This window comes from Heterodontus francisci, chromosome 6 (assembly GCF_036365525.1).
Source record: "Heterodontus francisci isolate sHetFra1 chromosome 6, sHetFra1.hap1, whole genome shotgun sequence".
Classification (NCBI taxonomy): domain Eukaryota; kingdom Metazoa; phylum Chordata; class Chondrichthyes; order Heterodontiformes; family Heterodontidae; genus Heterodontus; species Heterodontus francisci.
The window spans coordinates 119958051-119982225 of NC_090376.1; the positions used below are offsets into that span (position 1 = coordinate 119958051).

Here is a 24175-nt window from a genome sequence, read left to right on the forward strand (position 1 = left end):
TCAAAAGGTCAATGGAAGTTTCCTAGTGTACACAGTTTGTGGAATTTTTTTTATTCTGTCAAGGCATTTGGGCGTTGCTGGCAAGTCCAGCATTTGTTGCCCATCCCTAATTGTCCTTGATAACTGAGTGGCTTGCTAGGTCATTTCAGAGGGCAGTTAAGAGTCAACCCCATTGCTGTGGGTCTGAAGTCACATTTGGACCAGAACAGGTAAGGACGGCAGATTTCCTTCCCCCAAGGACATTAGTGAACCGGATGAGTTTTTATGACAATTGGTAGTTTCATGACACCATCACTAGCTTTCAATTCCAGATTTTTTAAATTAGTTAATTGAATTTAAATTCCACCAGCTGACATGGTGGGATTTGAACCCATGTCTCCAGGACATTAGCCCAGGGTTACTAGTTCAGTGGCATTACCATTAGGCCACCATTTCCCCCTGTCAATCAGCATCTCTGTTCCAGACAAGGAGAAAATTGCTGGCAACATTTCAAATTAGATAGTTGTCCTACTCCAAGCAATGCTGTTGCTGTCACACTTTTACGCCAATATGCTTTTTTGAATGATAATTTTCTTGAACGCACTGACTGGAGATCTGAATTTGTATTTTTTAAAAGACAAGCTGCCAACAAAGTCATCCTTTCCGCTTAAGATGATCACCTACTTTGCTGCACTGTATTCTACATTGCAATGTTGTGAGGACAGAGACGAAATGTCTGCATTTCCCAGTGGGAATCAGGACCCAGGAAGTTTAAAGGAACTGCCTGTTCTCTCAGCAAGCAGAGAAATACTGCTAACTGTTATGTTTGAATGACTCAGTGACTGTCATGTGGCAAGCTCCTTCCCACCTGTGATTTTAACCTGGTGTTTTTCTCTGCAGCAAAGGAGAAGCAATGACTCTGACATGAGCAGACCCCAAGTGGGGGTCTCTCTCTCTCTGTCTGTCTCTCTCCCCATTCCAACTTTTAAGCTTTTAAATCCTGCTGTTGACTGACCACCTTTGCATATTCCAGCTACAACCAGAAACACAGTTGGAGGAAATCTTCCACATCGCTATCTCCAAGAGACTCACCAAACCAGTCACCTACCTCTTCAAACTAAAAGCCTCAGAACCACTGAAATCAGCTCGAAACCAGCTGAATCACCAAATTCCACAGACTGTATACCTTTTTTATGGACTCTAATTCAACCAATTTACCTTTTCCTACTCTAACCCTATTTGTGTGTGTGTGTGTAAACCTCTAGTGTGTCTGAGAGTGAAAGTTGGTGTGTGTTATTTTATTAGTTCGGTTTAGGTACAATAAAGTTAACCTCTTTCATTGTTAATTCAAGAAAACCTGTCTGATTGGTTCTTGTTATGATCATAGCAAGTAAATAATCAAACACCTACTGAATTGAACAGTGCATCCACTTTAAGAAAGAATTAAACTTGTGGTTAAACAAGGTTGGGGAAAGAGGGAAGACCTTCGACCCTTCCTCACTTGACCAGAACACACTTAACATGAGCCATGTTCTTAGCAAGCACTACATTTATACACTAAGAACAACGGGTAATAGCAATAACCAGACTGGCTCAATTAACACTTTTGGGGATGCCAGTCGATCTTAAGGGTTATGGCACTGATGTGGGAACAGTGTCATAATGCTCATAGTCTTGGACTAGCGACCCAGAAGTCACTTGTTCAGATTCCACCATGTGCAGGATGTGGAAGTGAATTTGTGGGCGAGCGCCAGAAAATAGCCCCTGTTAGTGGTTCTGTGCGTCACTGCAGCTGAGATAGTTCCAGATTGTTCAGACTATATTTATTTAGGAAGTGGGTGGAGACTTTGTGTAAGTGATACAATAATTTGGTATTGATTTTGGTGGTTTATAGAAATTGACAATCCGACAAGCATTTCTGGTCAATTTTCTGGCACTAGCATTTTTATGCCAGCATTTTTTTCGTTGTTAGCAATTAATTTGTTTTTGCACTATTATTTTCATGTGGGCAACAGGAAGTACAGATTTTCTTTCTTCCCCTTTCTCTTTCCCTTTCCCTCTCATCTCTCTGAATCTCACACATTTAAATAGTTGTGCAAAATCAGTGTTTGACCTTGTGCTGACAGTGAAGAAGACATGGAAGTTACTTGAAGATGCAGCACTTATATTTACTTAGCCCAGCAAATTTGTGTGTAACTTCCCCCGTGGGTGAATGGTTTAACTTTCCAACTTAACAATGGCGCAACTGATGTTGAGAAAATTTAGGGCCAGTTTCTCAGTAGGATTCAAACTAATTCACAATTCTAATTGGGGAGTGGGTGGAGTGGTAATGTCACTGAACTAATAATCCAAAGGCTCAAGCTAATGCCCTGGGGACACAGGTTCAAATCCCACCATGGCAGCTAGTGGAATTTAAATTCAATTAATTAATGAAAATCTGGAATTAAAAGCTAGTCTCAGTATTGGTGCCGTGAAACTATCATTGATTGTTGTAAAAACCCATCTGGTTCACTAATGTCCTTTCGGGAAGAAAATCTGCTGTCCTTGCTTGATCTGGCCTACATGTGACTCCAGACCCACAGCAATGTAGTTGACGCTTAACTGTCCTCTGAGATGGCCTAGCAAGGCACTCAGTTGTCTAGGGCAATTAGGGATGGGCAGCATTTGCTGGCCTTGCCAGCGATGCTCGCATCCCATGAAAGAATATAAAAAAAGGCGGGTGGGAAGTCCTGCTTTAGACAGAGTGAATGTGTGATGTTCCAATCTAGTTGAGTGCTTTTACTTTTGGGTGTGCTTACAAACTTTCCATTAACTGGTCAATTCTGTGAAAATCCTATTTTGGTGTTGCACTGAATTTCTTGTGTCTGGGATTATGAAATTGGGCTTTCAAGCATACATTCAAATGCAGTTGGGTGCATACCTGATAAGCTGTTAGAAATTTGGAACTTGCATGGGATTGATGAAGAACGTTCTTCTACATTAAAGACATAGACCTGATTTGCTTGGAATATAATTATACGAACATACGAATTAGGAGCAGGAGTAGGCTACTCGGCCTTTTGAGTCTGCTCCGCCATTCAATAAGTTCATGGCTGAACTGATTACTCCACATTTCCACCTACCCCCGATAACCTTCCACCCCCTTGTTTATCAAGAATCTATCTACCTCTGCCTTAAAAATATTCAAAGACTCTGCTTCCACCGCCTTTTGAGGAAGAGAATTCCAAAGACTCATGACCCTCCCAGAGGAAAAGAATTTCTTCTCATCTCTCTTAAATGGGCGATCAGAACAGCCCTTTCTGTAACTTAAAGTGTTCTTCAGGCATTGGCAGCTTGCTGTTCCCCATTGGCTCATTGGGCTGGGCATCCGTCCTATTCAGTCAGTGGCAGGAAAGCCAATTGTTTGAGGCATTTGAACTTGCAGATTGAAAGTGGAGAGAAATGCTGTTATGGTTGTTAAAATTCTAGGTGCTTGTTTTCCCTATTAGTCCTTTGAGATCCACAAGAAAGTTAATTCTGACCCATAATTTTTCACAATCGGATTAAAAGGAATAAATTTGAGGCATTGGATTTGGTCTTTCTTTAATTGAATGGCTGTGGTGAGGACCTTGGGTATGATCTAAACATTGGTGTTTTTAATGATTACAACATTTGTTTGCTAAAACCAGAGAGGTTAATGATTAAGTCTTGCTCCTCTAACACTCAATAAATGTTTCTTTTACTTGCTGTTTCTCTGTGTGAATGTTGTGTCCTAAAATGCAGCTGTCCAATGTGACCCTCCACTCCCTCTGCCAACTTCTCTAAATAGCTGGAGAGCTGCCCAACAGGGATGAAGTGGCCTTATCCAAACAACGACAACTTATATTTATGTAACGCTTTTAATGTAGTAAAATGTACCAGGACATCTTGCAGGAGCAATTATCAAACAAAATTTGAAACCAAGCACATGAGATATTCAGACAGGTGATCAAAAGCTTGGTTAAAGAAGTAGGCTTTAAGGAGTGTCTTAAAAGAGCTGAGAGAGGTGGAGAGGTTTAGGGAGGGAATTTCAGCGCTTCGGGCACAGCCACCATGGTGGAGCGATTAAAACCAGGGATGTTCAAGAGGCCAGAATTGTTGGAGTGCAGAGATCTCGGGAGAGTTCTAGGGCTGAAGCAGGTTACAGAGATGGGAAAGAGCATGGAGGATTTTGAAAACTAGAATGAGAATTTTAAAATTGAGATGTTGCTGGATGGGGAGCCGATCTAGGCCAGTGAGCGCAGGGTGATGGGTGAGCTTTACATAGTGCAAGTTAGGATATGAGCAGCAGAGTTTTGGATGACCTTGAGTAGCAGATTTTCAGCAGCAAATGAGCAGAGTCTAGCGACATTGCCACTGTGATTGGCAGAGCACAAAAATCAACCTAGGATACAAGAATAGTCTTCTGTGTCCATAACACATGCAATCTGCCAAGCTTTTCAGATTGGTTCCAAAAAAAAACACATTTCAACACTTTTATCAGTGCATCTGTGCACACCTCACAAAATTCTTACCAAATCCATGGTCTCCTTTGCACTTCTGATGTATCTTATTTTCTAAGTATGTAGAAAGTACATTGTATCTTGTAATTCACTGAGCAATACCACCAGTATGTTTTAAAAACCTAGAGCTGGAAATCGATGAGGAATACCCTTACTGTAAGCCTATTTTTGCAATAATGGCCCAGAATTAGCTGGAGTGGGTCATCTCGCGGCGTGTCCCGTTAGTTAGACTTTTCCCCTCAAACTTCAGCTCAAAAACGTTTTGCGCCACAACTTGCTGGGAGTGTGAGCTGATGATGGTGCGGTGAGGGTAACAGGGATATTGGACCTCAGGAACTGACAGGATCAACAGTCTGTCTCCTGAATCAACGAGGTTTAAGGATTGAGAAAAAAAACAGAGGAATGACCGAGAAGGAAATTGGGTGAATTGGAGTCAAATCAGGGACAGAAAGAAATAGAGAGCAAAAGATAGATTGGATTAAAAGAGAAAAAAATGACACAGGAAAAGTAGGGAAAAAATTAAAAATGTAAAATCACTAAATAATTTACCAGCTGCAGGAGTGAAACTCCACAATTTCAGTTCCCTTTCTGGTCCACACAGGTTGAGCGGCATTGAAGGAACAGAAATCTCCTCATTAAAAGGATCCTTATGTTTAACTTTCTACAGTGAATTTAATGGGTAATTAACATGAAAATGCAACAATTTATTGAAACTCACAGGGAGGTTGAGGGCAAGTTGCCGTTTCTGCAAGGTTAACAGCGGAGCAGAGCAAAGTGTTCAGCAACTTGTGGCAATTCAAAACTCTCAGGGAATCTTGTCATCACCACAAGTCGCTGGAGGATTTACACATTAATAACAGCGAGTGCTGTAAAACGTGCAGTTATTTTGCCAGCAAGTTCTGTGTCATAGTGTTTGGGCCACAGGCAACTAGCGCTTGGTTTGGCTGGAAGAGGCATTGTCTGCTTGCCTGGGCGCAGCTCCACTTAGGCCCAGCAGCATCCAAGTGATCATTGCATGTTGAGTCCTGATGGTGAATGTTGGCAGGCTGTTTCACCACAGGGAGTATTGCAGACAAGCCTAATATCCTCAAACATATCCAATCCCAGTCTTGTATTCTTTCTCTTGGATTGACCTAATTAGATTTTACATTGATATGCCATTAATTTATTTTTTTATTTATTACAGTGGAAGGCGGTGGAGGGGAGCCTACAGTCACAATGCCAGAAATGACAGAAAATCAGACACCCATGCATAGGACTCACAGGCAAGTGTGGTGCAATTTTCTGGAAACAGATTTGTGATTGAATTTTTTCTGGGTATAAAGGTTGCATTCACATGTACCAATAATCCAGATCAAATTGAACTGCTCTTAGGTCCTGGTCCCAGTATGCACTGGACAGGCCCCAGTAATGTACCTCTTTAGGGCCACAGTTAACTATCTATTATCCCCTTCCAAAATGAGCAGACCCTCAAAAGTTTCTCCAGTTTCATTACATCACTGGTTTGGATAAGTTAGACAAGGTTAAACTGTTCCCATTACTAAAGGTACAAGGACAAGGGGACACTGATTGAAGTTTTGGGCAAGCGATACAGGGGGAGTCTAAGGAAGCACTTTTTTTACACAGCATGTGGTGATGACCTGGAACTCACTGCCTACAGGGTGGTGGAAGCGGAGACAATCAACAACCTCAAAGGGAAATTGGATGGCCACTTGAAGGAAATAGACTTATAGGGCTACAGGAATTGAGCAGGGGAGTGGGATTGACTGAATAGCTCCTTGGAGAGCCGTCATGGACTTGATGGGCCGAATGGCCTCCTTCCACGCTGTAAATGTCTCTATGACTCTAACTAATAAGAGTGTGCTTGCTTCCAACCTATTGGGATCTATTCTAAAGCTGTTTTAAATTATATTTAGAATATATGTTGGGATTGCACGCAACTGGATGCTTGAACATATTCATCTGTCTAAAATCTGGGTTGTCTGCATCGTGTAAAAATGGTGCACTCCAATTGCAGGTTAATGGTATTGGTATATGGGTAGGGCTTTAACACATGAAAACGATATACCTCTTGTACTAAGTTATGGAAGTGATGAAGAAAGAGGCAGGGAGCTGTCTGGATGTTGTGATTCCCCATAGTAATATTTCTAATTATGGTTGTGTTTCCGGGGGGACCTGAGTGGAACCTTCAGTCCCAGCCTGTAATTAATCTGATTGATACTGATCATCTCCAGTTCTTGAGGTACCGCTGAATTTTTTATGTGAAGCAAAAACAAGCAGACACATGGGTCAAAACTCAGAGCTGGCATGTGTAGTATTCCAAGGTATTTCTCAGTGAACATATTTAAAATTTAGTAAAGTTCAGCACAAGCCATTGTAAAATATCAGAAAACGGACTTGGAAGTTTACTAAAATAATCCAGTGACTTGTTTGGGTTAATCGAATCGCTTCCTTTTTAATAACTTATTCTTTAGATATGGAAAGGCTGCATTTCTTGTCCATCCCAAGTTACCCAGAGAAGATGATGATGGGCCTTTTCCTTGAACCACTGCCGCCCAAGTGGCTTTGGACTATGCTGTTATATAGGGAATTCGAGAATATTGTCCCAGCAATGATGAAGGAATGACAAGTCAGGATGAATTGTGACTTGGAGGAGATACTGGAAGTGGTGCTCCTTCCTCAGTTGTGCTACTCTTGCCTTTTTTTGGTAGAGGGCACATGGGAGGGAAATGCTGTCACAATAATATTGTATTTCATTTATACTGCAGCTGCATAAAAGCATCACCCGTTTTGAATCACTGAGATCTTAGGGCATTTCTGTTTGTAGATTTATGGAATGTTACACTTGAATTGTGATGGCAGATAAATCCTGTAATGTTCCAAAAAAATGATCAGTATGATAAGACCATTTTAAAGCCAAACAGTTTTCAGCACTGCACAACCAAAACTTGTCCAGCCCTCTGCATTCCACTATTTTAATTTGTTTCTGTTTAGGACTGTTTAAATGCTTAGTTGGCAAAATAAACTATTTATAACCATTTTCTTAAACTTGGATCAGTTGACAGTCCTCTTGTCTCTTGAGTCAGAAGGTTGAGGGTTCGACATTTGAAATATAATCCAGGCTGGTCTGTCACTGCAGAGGAGAGAGTGCGGCAGTGCCAGAGATGCCTTTAAGCCCAAAGCTCCACTGGGTTTGACTGCATGTTAACGATCTTATGATAATATTTGGAGAAGGGCTGGTAGTATCTCCCAGCATCATTGTCAGCATGTCTTCCTCTACCAGTACCACTACAAACCAGCAAGCTGGTTACTCATCTCTTTGCTCTTGGCATCACTAAAGACTAAGCTCTCATTATATCTCTGCCAAGCTGTTGGTATACATGTAAATTGAGGGCAAATACTGATTAAATGCTCAAAATTATAATAATTTGCAGAAAATGTTACACATAGAAGAGGTTATAACTATCGGGAAAGAATTAACAGCCTGGAGTTCTCTTCTATAGAAAAGAGAAGGCTTACAGGTGACCCGATAGAGGTCCTTAAAATTCTGAAAGTGTGGAGAAGATGTTTCCAATTGTGGGGGGAGTCCAGAATAAGGGGCAATAAATATAAGATAGTCACTAACAAATCCAATAGGGAATTTAGGAGAAATTTCTTTACCTAGAGAGTGGTGAATGTGGAACTCACTACCAAAGGGAGTGGTTGAGGCAAATAACATAGACACATTTAAGGGGAATCTAGAAAGACATATGAGGGAGAAAAGAATGGAAGGATATGCTGATGGGGTGAGATAAAACAGGGTGGGAGGAGCCTCCTGTGGCATAAGCACCAGCATAGACCAGTTGGGCCGAATGGCCTGTTTCTGTGCTGGATGTTCTATCTGAAGTGCAGTGTCTCATTTGTTTTTTTCTTAATAGGAAGAAAAACCGAGAAACTCACAACGCAGGTAAGTGTTTGCATTTATTAATGGTTGAGCAGTGTAATCGTTCAGCATCTTAGTTTTGGACCATATAAAGGGGAGTGTGAGAAAACATATCACTCTTATTTTTTGATAATGGCCATTATAACTACAAATGTTGTTTACTCTTGGCCTGTCTCCTCTTGTCTCACATGTGAAAAATGTACTTCTAGCTTATCATACTGCATTTCAACTCTAGACCCACCAATCTCATGAGTGTTACTAATCCTAGGCACCAGTTTTCCCAGGTCCCCAAATTAAAGAAGAGTGAGACAGGTAGAGTACCAGGCTGGGCCTGTACCAAGTAACGAGGAACCAATAAAGAAGACATCTTTATCTGGAATACGTGATGGATAAAGTGGATATGTTGTCTAATGACCTTGAAAGTATTCATTAACAAGTTTGGGTAATGTACTTCCACTTCATACACAAAAAATGAAGTTAGGATCATGGGTAGGATTGCAGGTAACTAGAAAATGCATGATCTTCAGTGTGGCTGACTCTCGAGTTCAAAAAATATCTTCCTGCCTCAGAATTATGTCTTTTGCCTTGTCTGCTCTACAGTCATTGATTTGCCAACAGTATTTTGATTTCACGGGCACCTATTAAATTTAGTCCGCTAAAGCAGCTAATACTTCCTCCCTTTCGATGCTAATTTCTTCAAGTATATCACAATCCCCCTCCCTGATCTCTACACCTGCATCGTCCTTCTCCATAGTGAACACCGATGAAAAATAACAATTTAAAACCTCATCTATGTCCTCTGGCTCCACACGAAGATTGCCACGTGGGTCCCTAATGGACCCTACTCTTTCCCTGGTTATCCTCATACCCTTAATATACTTATAAAACTCCTTAGGATTTTCCGTTATCTTGCCCGCTAGTGTTTTTCCATGTCCCCTCTTCGCTCTCCTAATTACTTTTTTAAGTGCCACCCTACACTTTCTCTATACTCCTCTAGTGCCTCCGCTGTTTTCAGCGCTTGGGATCTGCCGTAAGCCTCTATATCCCTTGACATCCAGGGTTCCCTGGACCTGTTGGTCCTACCCTTCACCTTAACGGGTACATGTTGGATCTGAACTCTCACAATTTCCTCTTTGAATGACTCCCACTGATGTGCTGTAGACTTTCCTACAAGTAACTGCTCCCAGTCCACTTTGGCCAGATCTTGTTTTATCATATTGAAATCGGCCTTCCCCCAATTCAGTACCTTTATTTCTGGTCCATCTTTGTCCTTTTCCATAACTACCTTAAATCTTAGAGGATTATGGTCACTATCCCCGAAATGACACTTCTACCACTTGTCCAGCTTCATTCCCTAGGATTAGGTCCAGTACTGCCCCTTCTCTTGTAGGACTTTCCACGTACTGGCTCAAAAAGCTCTCCTCTATGCATTTTAAGAATTCCGCTCCCTTTAAGCCTTTTGCACTAAGACGACTACTTCTTCTTTGGCCTCCTTGTCTCGAGACAGTGGGTAAGCGCCTAGAGGTGGTCAGTGGTTACTATTGCAGAAGTTGAAATCCCCTACTATTATTACCTATTATTTTTACACCTCTCTGAGATTTGCCTATGTATTTGCTCTTCTATCTCTTCCTGATTGTTTGGAGGCCTGTAGTACACACCCAGCCAAGTGATTGCCCCCTTTTTGTTTTTAAGTTCTACCCAAATGGCCTCATTTGAGGAACCTTCTAAGATCTCATCCCTCCTTACTGCAGTAATTGACTCCTTGATCAACAGTGCAATGCTATCTCCTCTTTTATCCCCTCCCCTCTTGCGTCTGAAGATTCTATACCCTGGAATATTGAGCTGCCAGTCCTGTTCCTCCCTCAACCATCTCTCTGTGATAGCAATAATATCATAATCCCATGTGCTAATCAACGTCCTCAATTCATCTGCCTTACTAGTAAGACTCCTTGCATGAAATAGATGTAATCCAGCCTTACATTTTTCACTTGTGCCTTACCAGATCTATATTTGCTCTGCTTTCCAGACAGACTCAGTTTCTGTTCTATATTACCTCCTACTGTACCTCCACTCTATCCCACCCCCCTGCCAAATTAGTTTAAACCCCCCCCCCCCCACCAACAGCACAAGCAAACCTCCCAGCAAGGATGCTTGTCCCATTCCGGTTCAGGTGCAACCTGTCCAACTTGTACAGGTCTCACCTTTGCCAGAAACAGACCCAGTGATCCAGGAAACTAAAGCCCTCCCTCCTGCACCATCTCCTCAGCCACGCATTCATCTGCTGTATATTCCTATTTCTAAACTCACTAGCACATGGCACCAGGAGTAATCCAGAGATTACAACCTTAGAGGTCCTGCTTTTTAATCTGCTACCGAGCTCCCTAAATTCTTGTTGCGGGACATCATCCCTTTTTCTGCCTATGTCGTTGGTACCAATGTGTACCATGACCTCTGGCTGCTCCCCCTCCCCCTTCAGAATGTCCTGCAGCCGCTCTGTGACATCCTTGACCCTAGCACCAGGGAGGCAACATACCATGCTGGAGTCACGTTTGCGGCCACAGAAATGCCTATCTGTACCCCTTACGATAGAATACCCCATCACTATAGCTCTTCCACTCCTTTTTTCCCCTGCTCTGCAGCAGAGAACCATCCTTGATGTCACGGACCTGGCTGTTGCTGCTTTCCCCTGGGAGGCCCCCTCACCCCCACAACAGTATCCAAAGCAGTATATCTGTTTGAGAGGAGGATGGCCATAGGGGACTCCTGTACTACCTGTCTACGCCTACTACTCCATCTGGTGGTCACCCATCTCTTTTCTGCCTGTGCTGCCATTACCTGCAGTGTGACCACCTCTCTAAACGTGCTATCCACAACGTCCTCAGCATCGCGGATGCTCCACAGTGAATCCACCCGCAGCTCTAGCTCCGTAATGCGGGTAGCCAGTAGCTGCAGATGGATACACTTCCCACACACATGGTCGTCAGGGACACTGGAAGCGTCCCTGATTTCCCACATAGCGCAAGAGGAGCATATCACGGGTGCGAGCTCTCCTGCCATGACTTACCTCCAAACACTACCCACTACAATCTAAAGTCCTTAATAAATTACACTAATTTAAAATAATAAATAAAAAGACACACTTTAGTACTACTCACCTTATCACTTGAGGTGACTGAAGTGCTGAATCTTGGCTGTAGGGATGACCTTGCCAGCAATGCCTGTGTTCTAAGAATTAATAAAGAAAAAATAGTATATTTTTAACAGCAGTGAGGACAGAGTTACCTATATTTTGACAATCTGCACAGGTAGCAATCTTACTATGAGGAAAAATGCAGTATATGACATTGCCTGGAGTTGTCCCAGGTGTTTTGCATAGTAGTTCTAAATATATCGGATTGTTTGTTTTAAAATTTATTTTCTTGCTATCTTTTGTCTTGTCATGGCACAGTTACTGTTCTTCCCCTGTGTTGCCTTGGTTCATATTTTTGGTTTGTTGCCCAGCAGCAGCTTGGATACAGAAAATTGTTGTGGAGCCCTCTTTCTTTGAGCTTGGTGGTGAAGCTGCAGAAACAGTGCTCGCAGGCTTCTTGGACAAGCAGCTCCGGCACAGAAAGCAAGACTGAGCCGCAGCACCAAGCACATAGTTGTTTCACTAAGATATTTAGCTTTCATTGAATCATACAGCACAGAAGGATCCATTTGGCACATCATGCCTGTGCCAGCTCTCTGAAAGCTATCCAATTAGTCCCACGCCCCTGCGCTTTTGTTGGGTGGCAGTTTAGTGGAATACGCCTATAATAATTACAGAATATTGGGTTCCTTCCTACATGGAAACTAAATTTTACTTTATAGCAAATATACTAGTATTGTTGTAAACAGACTTAATTTTGATAATTCAGTGCTTTGTGTAGGTACACTCGTGAGAGAAAGTCACGTCTGCAGTAACTACAACATGCATCATACTATGTTGATATTCACTATTCAATGTGAGTGTGAAAGCCCCCCAGAGCCTTTCATCCTAATGAGGTGTGAAGTCGTCTGTCCAGTGTTTATTAACTGTATAGGTTTCATAGTACAATGTATCATTTTGAAGATTTTGTCTAAAACAGCACCGTACACCGGAATTGCTGGATGGTAAAAGATCAACGTCCATCTCTTTCACCTACCGCCCTGATAGTCACATGATACTACAATATTGGAGTTGTTGACTAATCACAATGATCAATCTCTATCAATTAGTCTACAATGGACACAGGATTCTTTTTCATCTGTGGTATTCCTGGAACAAGAGCTTTGCGTGCTGGAGCATGTGTCTCCATTAAAATGTTGTATCACGGAACACTTTATGTGCCATATTGGAAGGACTTTGGCCTGTGTTGTGTTCCTTAGGTCCTCTCCTGTAGTGCAGCACTTTCTCTGAGCAATGTGAAGGAGAAAAGGAAAGTCGATTCAATAAGATGTAGTCACTCATCAGTTGAGGTCATTTTCTTCATGCCAACTTTCTCACCATTTCTCCCTAGTGTCACAAGAGAATGTACTAGGAGTGCTTCTTGTAGAGTACTGGGCAGGAAGAGCTAATGTGGATAAACCAGGAGAGAAGCTTAGAGGTTGTATTGTCCTGTGATAGTAATGGGTGTATTCATTGTCTCACCCTTTCCACAGCATTGGGCATATCCACTATATTGTCTATCTACAGCAATCAGCACATTAATTGCATTATCTCATTACAGCAATGGACACTTCCACTGTATTATCCTGTTATAGCAATGGCTGTACCCATTGTAGCTTCAGTGATGGTCAAGTTTTAAATGTTATACCATTACAATAATGGTCATGTCCATTGAACTGTTACAGTAATGGTCATGTCCATTGTAATGTGCCATTGCAGTACAGGGCACATTGTCTTTTTTCTAATCACCTGTTGATTTGATTCTTTTAATGACATTATTTTTTAAAAAGTGATCCAGAAATATGTGCGTGCTCTTCCTCCTCCTGAAAAGGTGGAGCAGGCTCTGTATGTTCAGTGAGTTCAACATAACCTTTCCCTACACTTCTATGTGGGAAGAGAAGCCGAGTGATGCAGTGTTGGGCTGGCAAAATGCAGTGTGCGCCTAAAAGAGCCAGCCACCCATCCAAGAAACGTCCTTTCAAGGCCAGGGGATTACCTGAGCTTCAGTAAACACTGCTGGGTATAAACTAAATTTGAAAACTGAAGTTTTCTCAGTTTGAGCTTTAACTGGCCATTGGATATTTGACTGAATAATTACCTATGGTGGACAAAGTGGGGGGTGGGGGGTTATTACATGTTTAACAAGAGTGTAAGTGTTTTGAATATCTAGTTAATGCGCAGCATACATGAATTCCATGAGGTTGTGACGTGGAGTAATAGGAATACAGTTCATATTTGCAACACTAACTTCCTGACTGTCAGCTGTGCATGGGTACATTAAGAAACCTTGAGGGAAAGGGAAGAAAAGTAGATTTTTGCACAGCTACTTTCTAACTCAGTAATTTTTAAAAGAACAAATTCTGTTGTTCCTAGTGGAAAGGCATCGAAAGAAGAAGATTAACTCTGGAATAAATAAAATTGGAGAACTTATTCCATGCTCTCCCGCTCTGAAGCAGGTAAAACTGTTTCCAATACTATTCATATCCTGTTTGGATTTGAAAATCATTAATACAGACTAAATAGATAATATCATGATAATACTACTGAGGATAATTAACTGAGACACAACCGAAAGCATTAATCTGCCCCTTATGTTTTCAGATACTGATAGACCTGCTCCGTGTCTTTCATTCTTATCTCTTGGATAATACTTGATGGAAAGTTGGGAAATAAGACATGGTTATTCATCCCCAGTCAGTCTTTAAAATGGCCTTAAACACTGAATCTGAGATGTGGAGCAGCTATAGTGAATGGGACTCCCTGGCCTGCCATCACTGTAACATGTTGACTGCCTAAAAATGGATGTTTTTAGAGCCAGAACGAAAGAATATTTTGTTTTTAAATTATACAACTTGAAAGTATAGCTGTTTCAGTGAGATTGGGCAATGCCAGGGAGTGATGGCACTCACCTATAAACAACATTCCTGAGAAAGGAGTCCTTTTCATTGGCAGAAGGGAGATTTTAATGGTTTCTTTTGTTATGGGATGTGGTTCACTTTCATAGTAGCAGAATTTGGTAGGGCTTTCGATAGGAATATAGGAAGAGGAATAAGCCATTCAGCTCTTTGAGCCTGTAGTTAGATCATGAATGATTCACTTGATGTTTCTTACTCGTTGCGTATGTATGTGTATGTGAGTAGTAGAGGCAGAAACTCTCAGCACATTTAAAAAGTACTCGGATATCTACTTGAACAGCTGTGACCTGCAGGGCTATGGATTTAGTGAAAGGAGGTGGGATTAGGCTGGGTAGCTCTTCATTGACCTGCACGAATACAATGGGCTGAATGACCTCCATCTGTGTCGTAAATTTTCTATGATATCTATATAATTAACTGTGTGATATTTTGAGACATTTCAGAGTTTTAATGTTCTATATAAATACAAGTATTACTATTTTAAATGTTTCGAAGCAAGATTTCTGGATGCAAGCTTGTCCTAAAGTCACCAATTGGCCTTTGTCCCCAGTTGCTTGAATTTGTTGGTGCTGAGAACTCATTACTTTTCTCTAATTATACCACACTGAGGTACTTAGTATTGTTCTGTATCTCAGCTTTTGTATGAGATGTTATTCTGAGGCTCTGTCTACCTTTCCAAGTAAAAAAGCCCATGGCATTATCTTAAAGTAGAGCAAAAAGAGTTCTCCTGATGCCCTGGTCAATATTTATTCCTCAAGTCCAATCACCAAAACTGATTCTTTGTCATTTATCTCATTGATGTTTGTGAGAGCTTGCTGTGCGCAAATTGGCTGCCATGTTTCCTACATTGAGGCAGTGATTGCACTTCATAAGTAATGAATTAGCTGTAAAGCACTTTAGGGTGTCTTGAGATCATGAAAGGCGCTATAGAAATGCATTTTCTTTTTTCTAATTATGTAGTACAAAAAAGATTTATTATTTTTTAGCGTTAGAATAGTACCGGGGATGGGGACTTATGTGGAGAAACTGAAGAAGTTGGGGTAGTTCTCCTTAGAGCAGAAAAGGCTAAGAGGAGATTTGATAGAGGTGTTCAAAATCACGAAAGGTTTAGATAGTGTAAATAAAGAGAAATTGTTGAAGGGGTGATAACCAAAGGGCATAGGTTTAAGGTGATGGGAAAAAAGAAGTGATTTTGTGGAAAAACGTTTTTACGCAATGAATGGTTAAGATTGGAATGTTTTGCCTGACAGGGTGGTGGATTCAGATTCATTAGTAGCCTTCAAAAGGGAATTGGACAAACACTTGAAAGAGAAAAAATTGCAGTGCTGTACTATTCTATGATTTCCAACAAGTTTCCAGGTGTTGCAGTAAAGTAGTTGGCCACGAGTATGGTATTGTTTACATTTAGCCTAAGTTTAGTTTAATGTCCATAATCTTTTGGCTACTATAGTTTAACAACACAACATTCCCACGGTGCTAAATTGAAATGCTAAGTGCAGGACCAGGGTCTGATTCAGTGGTGAAAGTGATACTAAACGAGACAAGCTGACACTTGGGAGGTAGTTTTCCCAAATTGGTTCTATTGGTTGAAGCCTCAACCACTGCTGCCGCCAATAAGGACTTGAATTTATATAGCACCCTTAATGTAATAAAACCTCCCACAGTGTGTCACAGAGGCGTATAGAAGAAAGGGTCACCGTGGATGTTGGGAGGGGTGAGCAAAAATTTGGTCAATGAGGCAAGTTTAAGAAGAATCTAAAAGGATGAGAGGGAAGTGGAAAGGTATAGGGTTTTAGAGGGGAAAATTTCAGGGATTGGAATAGAGCTGGGGTAAAGTAGGATGCACAAAAGGTGCGGAGTTAGGGGAAGGAGATTACAATTGATTGGGGGTTGTAGAGCTCAAGAAGGCTGCAGAGATGGGGAGCAGTGAAGCTATGGAGGGGATTGAACACTAGGATGAGAATTTTGAGTTACTGATGGCCAGGAGCCAGTGCTGGCCAGTGAAGACAGGTGTAATGAGTGAACAACATTTGGGAGAGTGAATAATATTTGGTATGCAATAGGATGCAGGCGGAAGATTTTTGGATGAGCTGAATTTTACAGAGGGTGGAGGAAAGGTGGACTGGATAGGGGAGCATTGGAAGAGACAAAAGCATGGAAGGTGGGGCTCTGTGGCACATAGGCTGGGGTAGGGGCAAAGGTTGGTGACATTATGGAAGTAGGTGCTCTTTATGATGGAGAGGACATGAGTTCAGACGTTCAGCTCAGGGTTGAATAGGCCACTGACTTTGTGAACAGTCTGGTTCAGCCTGAGACAATGGCCGGGGAGGTGATGGCATTGGTGGTGAGCGTATGGAGTTATGGTGGGAGCCGAAACCGATTACTTTGGTTTTCCTAATGTTTAACCACAGGAAATTGCGGCTCATCTAGGACTGGATGTCGAACAAGCAGTCCGACAGCACAGAGATAGTGGAGGTTTCGAAAGGGATTATGGAAAAATATAGATGAGGAAAAGGAGGGATCCAAAGATAGGAGCAGGAGGAGGCTATTCCGTTAGATCATGACTGATCTATACCTCAACTCCATTTACTTGCCTTTTCCCCATATCTCTCGTTACCCTTACCTAACAAAAATCTATCAGTCTCAGCCCGGTAAGCTCCAATTGACCCCAGTGTTCACAGCCTTTGGGGGGAGAGAATTCTAGATTTCTACACCCTGCATTAAAAGTGCTTCCTTCTTTGCTAAGTGGCCTGGTTCTTGTTTTAAGATTATACTCCCTTGTTCTTGATCCCCATCCATGGCCATTAAATCCTTTCCCGAGGTCCAGTGCCCAGAGATGAATGCAGTACTCCAAACGGGGTCTGACCGAGGCGCTCTAAAATTGAAGGATTACTTGCTCCTTTTGTTTTCCAGCCACCTTGAGATGAAGACCAACATTCCAGTAGCCTTTTTGATTAATTTTTGGAACTGTACACTAGTTTTAAATAATTTGTGCACTTAGACTTCCAAATCTCTCTGCTCCACTACAGATCCTAGTTCCTCACCATTCAGTTGTGCCAACATGACATCACCTTTCTTCTAACTTAACCAATTGCCCCGTTTTCCCTCGTACGGCTTTTAAAAATGCTATTGGACTGGGTTTTGTTAACCTACAATTTCCTGTTGTTTGCAGAGTAAAAACATGATACTAGATCAAGCGTACAAGTACATCTCTGAACTGAAGAGACAGAATGATGAAATTCTATTGAATGGAGGAACCAAAGAACAAGGTAAATGTACGATGAGGCAATCATTGTGTAATCACTTCCATTACTGTAGCTAAGAAGTAGGAACTTATTTCCAACATAAACAAACCTTAGTTACCTTCAGCGATTTGCTTTCTCTTCCACAGCACCCCGCCCCCCCCCCCCAACCCCCACTCCCCTCCACCCTGCCATTCTACTTTTCTCATGCTGCTTTGAATGCAACAGAATGTTGAAGATTTTGACAGGGAATGTCAGCGTAGTTAAGTAGATAGGCGTGGGTTTGGCTTTGTACCTAGGTCCTGTGCCTCATTGGTGTCATTGGAGCCCCACAGCCCCTTGTGCTGAGTGCAAGGACAACTGTACGTGAGAGCAAACATTATCAGCAAAGACAACATCTTAAATAGATCATCTGTCACAAGACAACTGAGATTGTGTTTAACAAGTGGAACTGTCCAGAAATTTTTTCAAAGACTGGTGAAATTCTGTGTTATTTGAAGGATACACATTGGGAGAGTCCAAAATTAGGGACCATAAATATAAGATAGTCACTAGTAAATCCAATAGGGAATTCAGGAGAAACGTCTTTACCCAGCGAGTGTGGAACTTGCTACCATATAGATGCATTAAAGGGAAGTTGGATAAATGCATGAGGAAGGAATAGAAGGATATGCTGATGGGATGAGATGAAGTAGGGTGGGAGGGTCTCATGTGGAGCATGGTCATTGGCATTGACTAGTCAGGCCAAGTGGCATGTTTCTGTGCTGTAAATTATATGAAATTCTGTGGACAGAGCAGAGAGAGCAGTAGGAGATGGGCATCTGACTTGATAGGAGAAGCATTGAGAGAGAGTGGGTAGTAGGAACCGGGACTCTGATTTGGAGGGAGACTAGGGACAGAGAGAGAGTGCGAGAGAGGCTGTGGGAACTGGTCGACAGGCTGGCCAGGTTTGACGACGCCAGCCCATAATACCAAATGCTAAAAGCTTTGCAGCTTGTAATAGGACTGACTAAACAGTGGGTGTGATGGAAAGCACAGAACTCACCTGGACTCCAGTGAAGAGCTGTAACAGAGGCTTTGCAAGGGCCAGTTATCCCATGGTCTTCAATGCTTTCCTTTTGTTTCCTCCTACACATGAGATCATTCACAAGTTCCAAATAGAGCAGTCCCTTACTGGACAAGGAGCAATGTTTCTTGGATTGTTACTGTCTGTGTATTGCTAGCCGTTCTACCTGTTACACAGACACAACCTACTGTCACAGATGGAGGGTCAAATATAGTTCAAGGTTCTTCCGAACTTTCCTTTTCTTATTGTGTCTCTTGAGAGAGGCTGGTTTAACCAAACATGTCTATCCTTTAGTGGTAAATGTGTGTGTCTGTAACAAATTCTACACCGCTAAATGGAAAAGGTTTGTAAATTGCCGCAATCATTGGGGATATCCCAGCTGTACTGACCTCTTTAAAGTGCCATTTGTATCTTGGTACCCAGCTTGCTGGGGGTTTACTTGCTAGCCATTAAAGACCATCAGTGGCCATTGGTGAGCCCTCCAGCTGATGAACACCCTAATAGTGTGTAAACTCGTGACGAGCAACCAGAAAGTCAAACTACTTGTTTACCGGTTTGTAACCTGGGATAATGATCCTGTGTTAAACGGGCCTATGCCCAACACATTTGAAACTGTAACTTCAGGAAACCTTGCATTTGAGACCTGCTTTCATTTCAGCATATAGGGGAGGCGGTGGTGTAGTGGTAATGTCACTGGACTAATAATCGAAAGGCTAGACTAATGCTTTGGGAACATGGGTTCGAATCCCACCACGGCAGATGGTGAAATTTGAATTCAATTAATAAAATCTGGAATGGCAACACCATTGTCAATTGTTGGCTTAGGGAAGGAAATGTGCCGTCCTTACCTGATCTGGCCTACATGTGACTCCACAGCAATGTGGTTGACTCTTAAATGCCCTCTGAAATGGCCTAGCAAGCCACTCCGTTGTATCAAACTGCTACGAAGTCTAACAAAGGGAATGAAACCGGGCAAACCACCCAGCATCGACCTAGGCACTGGAAATGACAACGGCAAACCCAGCCCTGTCGACCCTGCAAAGTCCTCCTTACTAACATCTTGTGCCAAAATTGGCAACAGCCTGACATAGTCATTCTCACGGAGTCATACCTGACAGACAATGTCCCAGACACGACCATCACAACCACAGGACATACCCACCGGAGGTGGTGGCAGTGGTATACAGTCAGGAGGGGGTTGCCCTGGGAGCCCTCAACATTGACTCTGGACCCCATGAAGTTTCATGACATCAGGTCAAACATGGGCAAGGAAACCTCCTGCTGATAACCATCTACTGTCCCTCACCCTCAGCTGATGAATCTGTACTTCTCCATGTTGAATACCACTTGGAAGAAGCACTGAGGGCAGCAATGGCACAGAATGTAGTCTGGGTGGGGGACTTCAGTGTGCATCACCAAGAATGGCTCGGTAGCACCACTACTGACTGAGCTGGCCTAAAGGACATAGCTGCTAGACTGGGTCTGTGGCAGGTTTTGAGGGAACCAACAAGAGGGAAAAACCTACTTGACCTTGTCCTCCCCAATCTACCTCTGCAAATGCATCTGTCCATGACAGTATTGGTAGGCGTGACCACTGCACAGTTCTAGTGGAGACAAAGTCCCATCTACACATTGAGGATACCCTCCATCATGTTGTGTGGCACTACCACCGTGCTAAATGGGATAGATTTCAAACAGATCTAGCAACTCAAAACTGGGCATCCATGATGGCCATCAGCAGCAGCAGAATTGCATTCAACCACAATCTGGAACCATATGGCCCGGCATATCCCCCACTGTACGATTACCATCAAGCTGGGGGAGCAACGCTGGTTCAATGAAGTGTGCAGGAGGGCATGCCAGGAGCAGCACCAGGCATACCTAACAATGAGCTGTCAGCTTGGGGAAGCTACGACACAGGACTACTTGCATGCCAAGCAGCAGAAGCAACATGCAATAGACAGGGCTAAGCGATTCCACAACCAACGGATCAGATCTAAGTTCTGCAGTCCTTCCATATTCAGTTGTGAATGGTGGTGGACAATTAACTAACAGGAGGAGGCTCCATAAATGTTCCCATCCTCAGCAATGGGGGAGCCCAGCACATCAGTGCAAAAGACAAGGCTGAAGCATTTGCATCCATCTTCAGCTAGAAGTGCTGAGTGGATGATCCATTTCGGCCTCCTCCTGAGGTCCCCAGCATCACAGATGCCAGTCTTCAGCCAATCCGATGCACTCCTCATGATAATGGCTAAAGGCATTGGATACTGCAAAGGTTATGGGTCCTGACAATATTCCGGCAATTGCATGAAAACCTGTGCTCCAGAACTAGCCGCACCCCTAGCCAAGCTGTTCCTGTACAGCTACAACACTGGCATCTACCCGTCATTGTGGAAAATTGCCCGGGTATGTCCAGTGCACGAAAAACAGGACAAATCCAACCATGCCAGTTACTGCCCCATCAGTCTACTCTCAATCATCAGCAAAGTGTTGGAAGGGGTCGATACCAGTGCTATCAAGCACCACTTAAACAGCAATAACCTGCTCACTGACGCTCAGTTTGGATTCCGCCAAAGCCACTCAGCTCCTGACCTCATTATAGCCTTTGGCCAAACATGGACAAAAAAGCTGAACTCCAGCGATGAGATGAAAGTGACTGCCCTCGGCAACATTTGACCGAGTATGGCATCAAAAAGCCCTAGCAAAACTGGAGTCAATGGGAATCGGGGAAAGTTCTCTGCTGGTTGGAGTCATACCTAGCACAAAGGAAGATGGTTGTACTTGTTGGAGGTCAATCATCTCAGTCCCAGGATATCACTGCAGGAGTTCCTCGGGGTAGTGTCCTAGGCCCAACCATCTTTAGCTGCTCCATCATAGATCTTTCATCCATCATAAGGTCAGAAGTGAGGATGTTCGCTGAAGATTGCACAATGTTCAGCACCATTTGTGACTCCTCAGATACTGAAGCAGCCCATGTCCAGGTACAGAAAGGCCTGGACATCATCCAGGCTTGGACTGATAAGTGGCAAGTAACATTTACGCCATGCAAGTGCCAGGCAATGACCATCTCCAACAAGAGAAAATCTCACCATCTCCCCTTGATGTTCAATGGCATTGCGATCGCTGAATCCCCCACTATCAACATCGTGGGGGTTACCACTAACTAGAAACTGAACTGGACTATCCACATAAATGCTGTGGCTACAAGAGCAGGTCAGAAGCTGGGAATTCTGCGGCGTGTGACTCACCACCTGTCTCCCCAGTGCCTGCCTACCATCTACAAGGCACAAGCCAGGAGTGTGATGGAATGCTGTCCAGTTGCCTGGATGGGTGCAGCTCCCACAACACTCTGGAAGCTCGACACCATCCAGGACAAAGCAGCCTGCTTGATTGGCACCCCATCCACCACCTTCAACATTCAGACCCTCTACCACCAATGAAGAGTGGCAGCAGTGTGTACCATCTACATGCATTGCAGCAACTCACCAAGCCTCCTTCGATAGCACTTTCCAAACCGGCGACCTCTACCACCTAGAAGGACGAGGGCAGCAGATGCATGGGAACACCACCACCTGCATATTCCCCTCCAAGACACACACCATCCTAATTTGGAACCATAACGTCATTCCTTCACTGTTGCTGGGTCAAAACCCTGGAACTCCCTTCCTAACAGCATTGTGGTATAGCTACACCCCAAGGAGTGCAGCAGTTCAAGAAGGCTGCTCACCAGCACCTTCAGATGGGCAATAAATGTTGGCCTTGCCAGTGACTTCCACATGCCACGAATACATTTTAAAAAATTGGGTTCGTGACATTTAGCAATAGACCATGTCAGTATCTATATTTTTCATACTGGACAGTCATAACACCAAAGCTTTTATCTCTTGTTGAAATAGAACCCAAGGTTCATCTGTCTGGAGCCGAGGCTTTACTCACTACCTACAATCTTCCACTAAAAGGAAATACTCTTCAGTTGATGTTTGCCGAGCTTTAGTGTTCTATACGCAACTGGAGGCACATTTCCATTATTTGTCAGATCAGATAGGTTTGCTCTCCCAGTGTGTCGTTGAGAGAGGAGCAATGAAAATTGCCTGCCCCTGACAGTGTCTTGGAACGAGACTGGTTCCATTAGCATTCAGTCCAAAGATTTTCTTGTGCAACCATACATGATCTCTGTTCTTTTAAGTCTAAGGGATGCAGACTTGAACAGATATGGTGGACAACTGGTTTAGCCATCCATTGCCATATCTAACTGGACCACATGAAGCACTATTGGGTCCTGCTCTCATCTGCTAAAACTTCACGCTATTCCAGGGTCATCATGGAATGCAAAGATAACCCCTGGCTTCTTTTCTCTACTGTGAACTCTCTTCTTAAACCCCTCCTCCCTGTCCCCTCCACTTCCACCTCCCACAATAAATGCAAGAAGCTCACTAAGACTGAGACCATCTAATCAGCTACTTCCCTCCCTTCCCCTAGCCTACCGGGCCAACCCTTCTCTAAAATGCACCCCCCCAGCCCTAACCCTAAATTCATATCCTCCCCTCATCAGCTCCCCTCATGCCCTCTCCAAACTCATTTTGTCCATGAGGCTCACCACCTGCTCCCTCGATCCAATTCCCACTAAGCCGCTGACTACCCAACTTCCCTTCCTGGTTCCCATGTTAGCTGGTTTTGTTAACAGTTCTCTCTTTTCCAGTTACTGTCTCTGTCTCCCTCTCCTTCAAATCTGCTGTCAACACTCCCCCAAAAAAAAACCTTGATCCCACCATCATTGCAAACTACTGCTGCATCTCCAACTTCCCTTTCCTTTCCAAATTCCTTGAACGTGTTGTTGCTTCCCAATTCCATGCCCATCTTTCCTGGAACTGCATTTTGAATCCATCCAACTTGGTTTCTGCTCCTGCCACAGTACCACAAAGGCTCTGAACAATGTGACTCTACTTTACCACCACCTCCCTCGACTTCTCTACTGTCTCTAAGTTATCAGACTGCTTGTCTGGTATTCAGTACTGAATGAGCAGAAACTTCCTCTAATTAATATTGGGAAAACCTAAGCCATTGTCTTCAGTCCCCACTACAAATTTTGTTCCTCAGTCACAGACTCCATCCCTTTCCCAATCAACTGTCTGAGGCTGAACCAGACTGTTTGTAACCTTGGTGTCATAGTTGCCCCTGAGATGAGCTTCTGATCACATAATCCACTTCCATCACCAAGACCGCCTATTTCCACCTCCATAACATCGCCAAACTCCACCCCTGCCTCAGCTCATCTTCTGCTGAAACCTTCATCCTTGCCTTTTTTACCTCTAGACTTGACTATTCCAGTGCATTCCTGGCCTGCCTCCCATATTTTACCCTT

At 43.2% G+C, this 24175-nt stretch overlaps 1 protein-coding gene across 1 annotated transcript in view; it reads left to right on the forward strand.

Moving 5' to 3' along the window:
- LOC137371505 (basic helix-loop-helix domain-containing protein USF3) overlaps positions 1-24175 on the forward strand; it is a 44441-nt gene that overhangs the window by 11870 nt on the left and 8396 nt on the right. The window contains exons 2-5 of the mRNA XM_068034196.1: positions 5686-5768; positions 8421-8445; positions 13964-14046; positions 17678-17774. Of these exons, the coding sequence (XP_067890297.1) occupies positions 5718-5768; positions 8421-8445; positions 13964-14046; positions 17678-17774 (256 nt within the window). The 5' untranslated portion in view covers positions 5686-5717. The remainder of the gene's footprint in view (positions 1-5685; positions 5769-8420; positions 8446-13963; positions 14047-17677; positions 17775-24175) is intronic.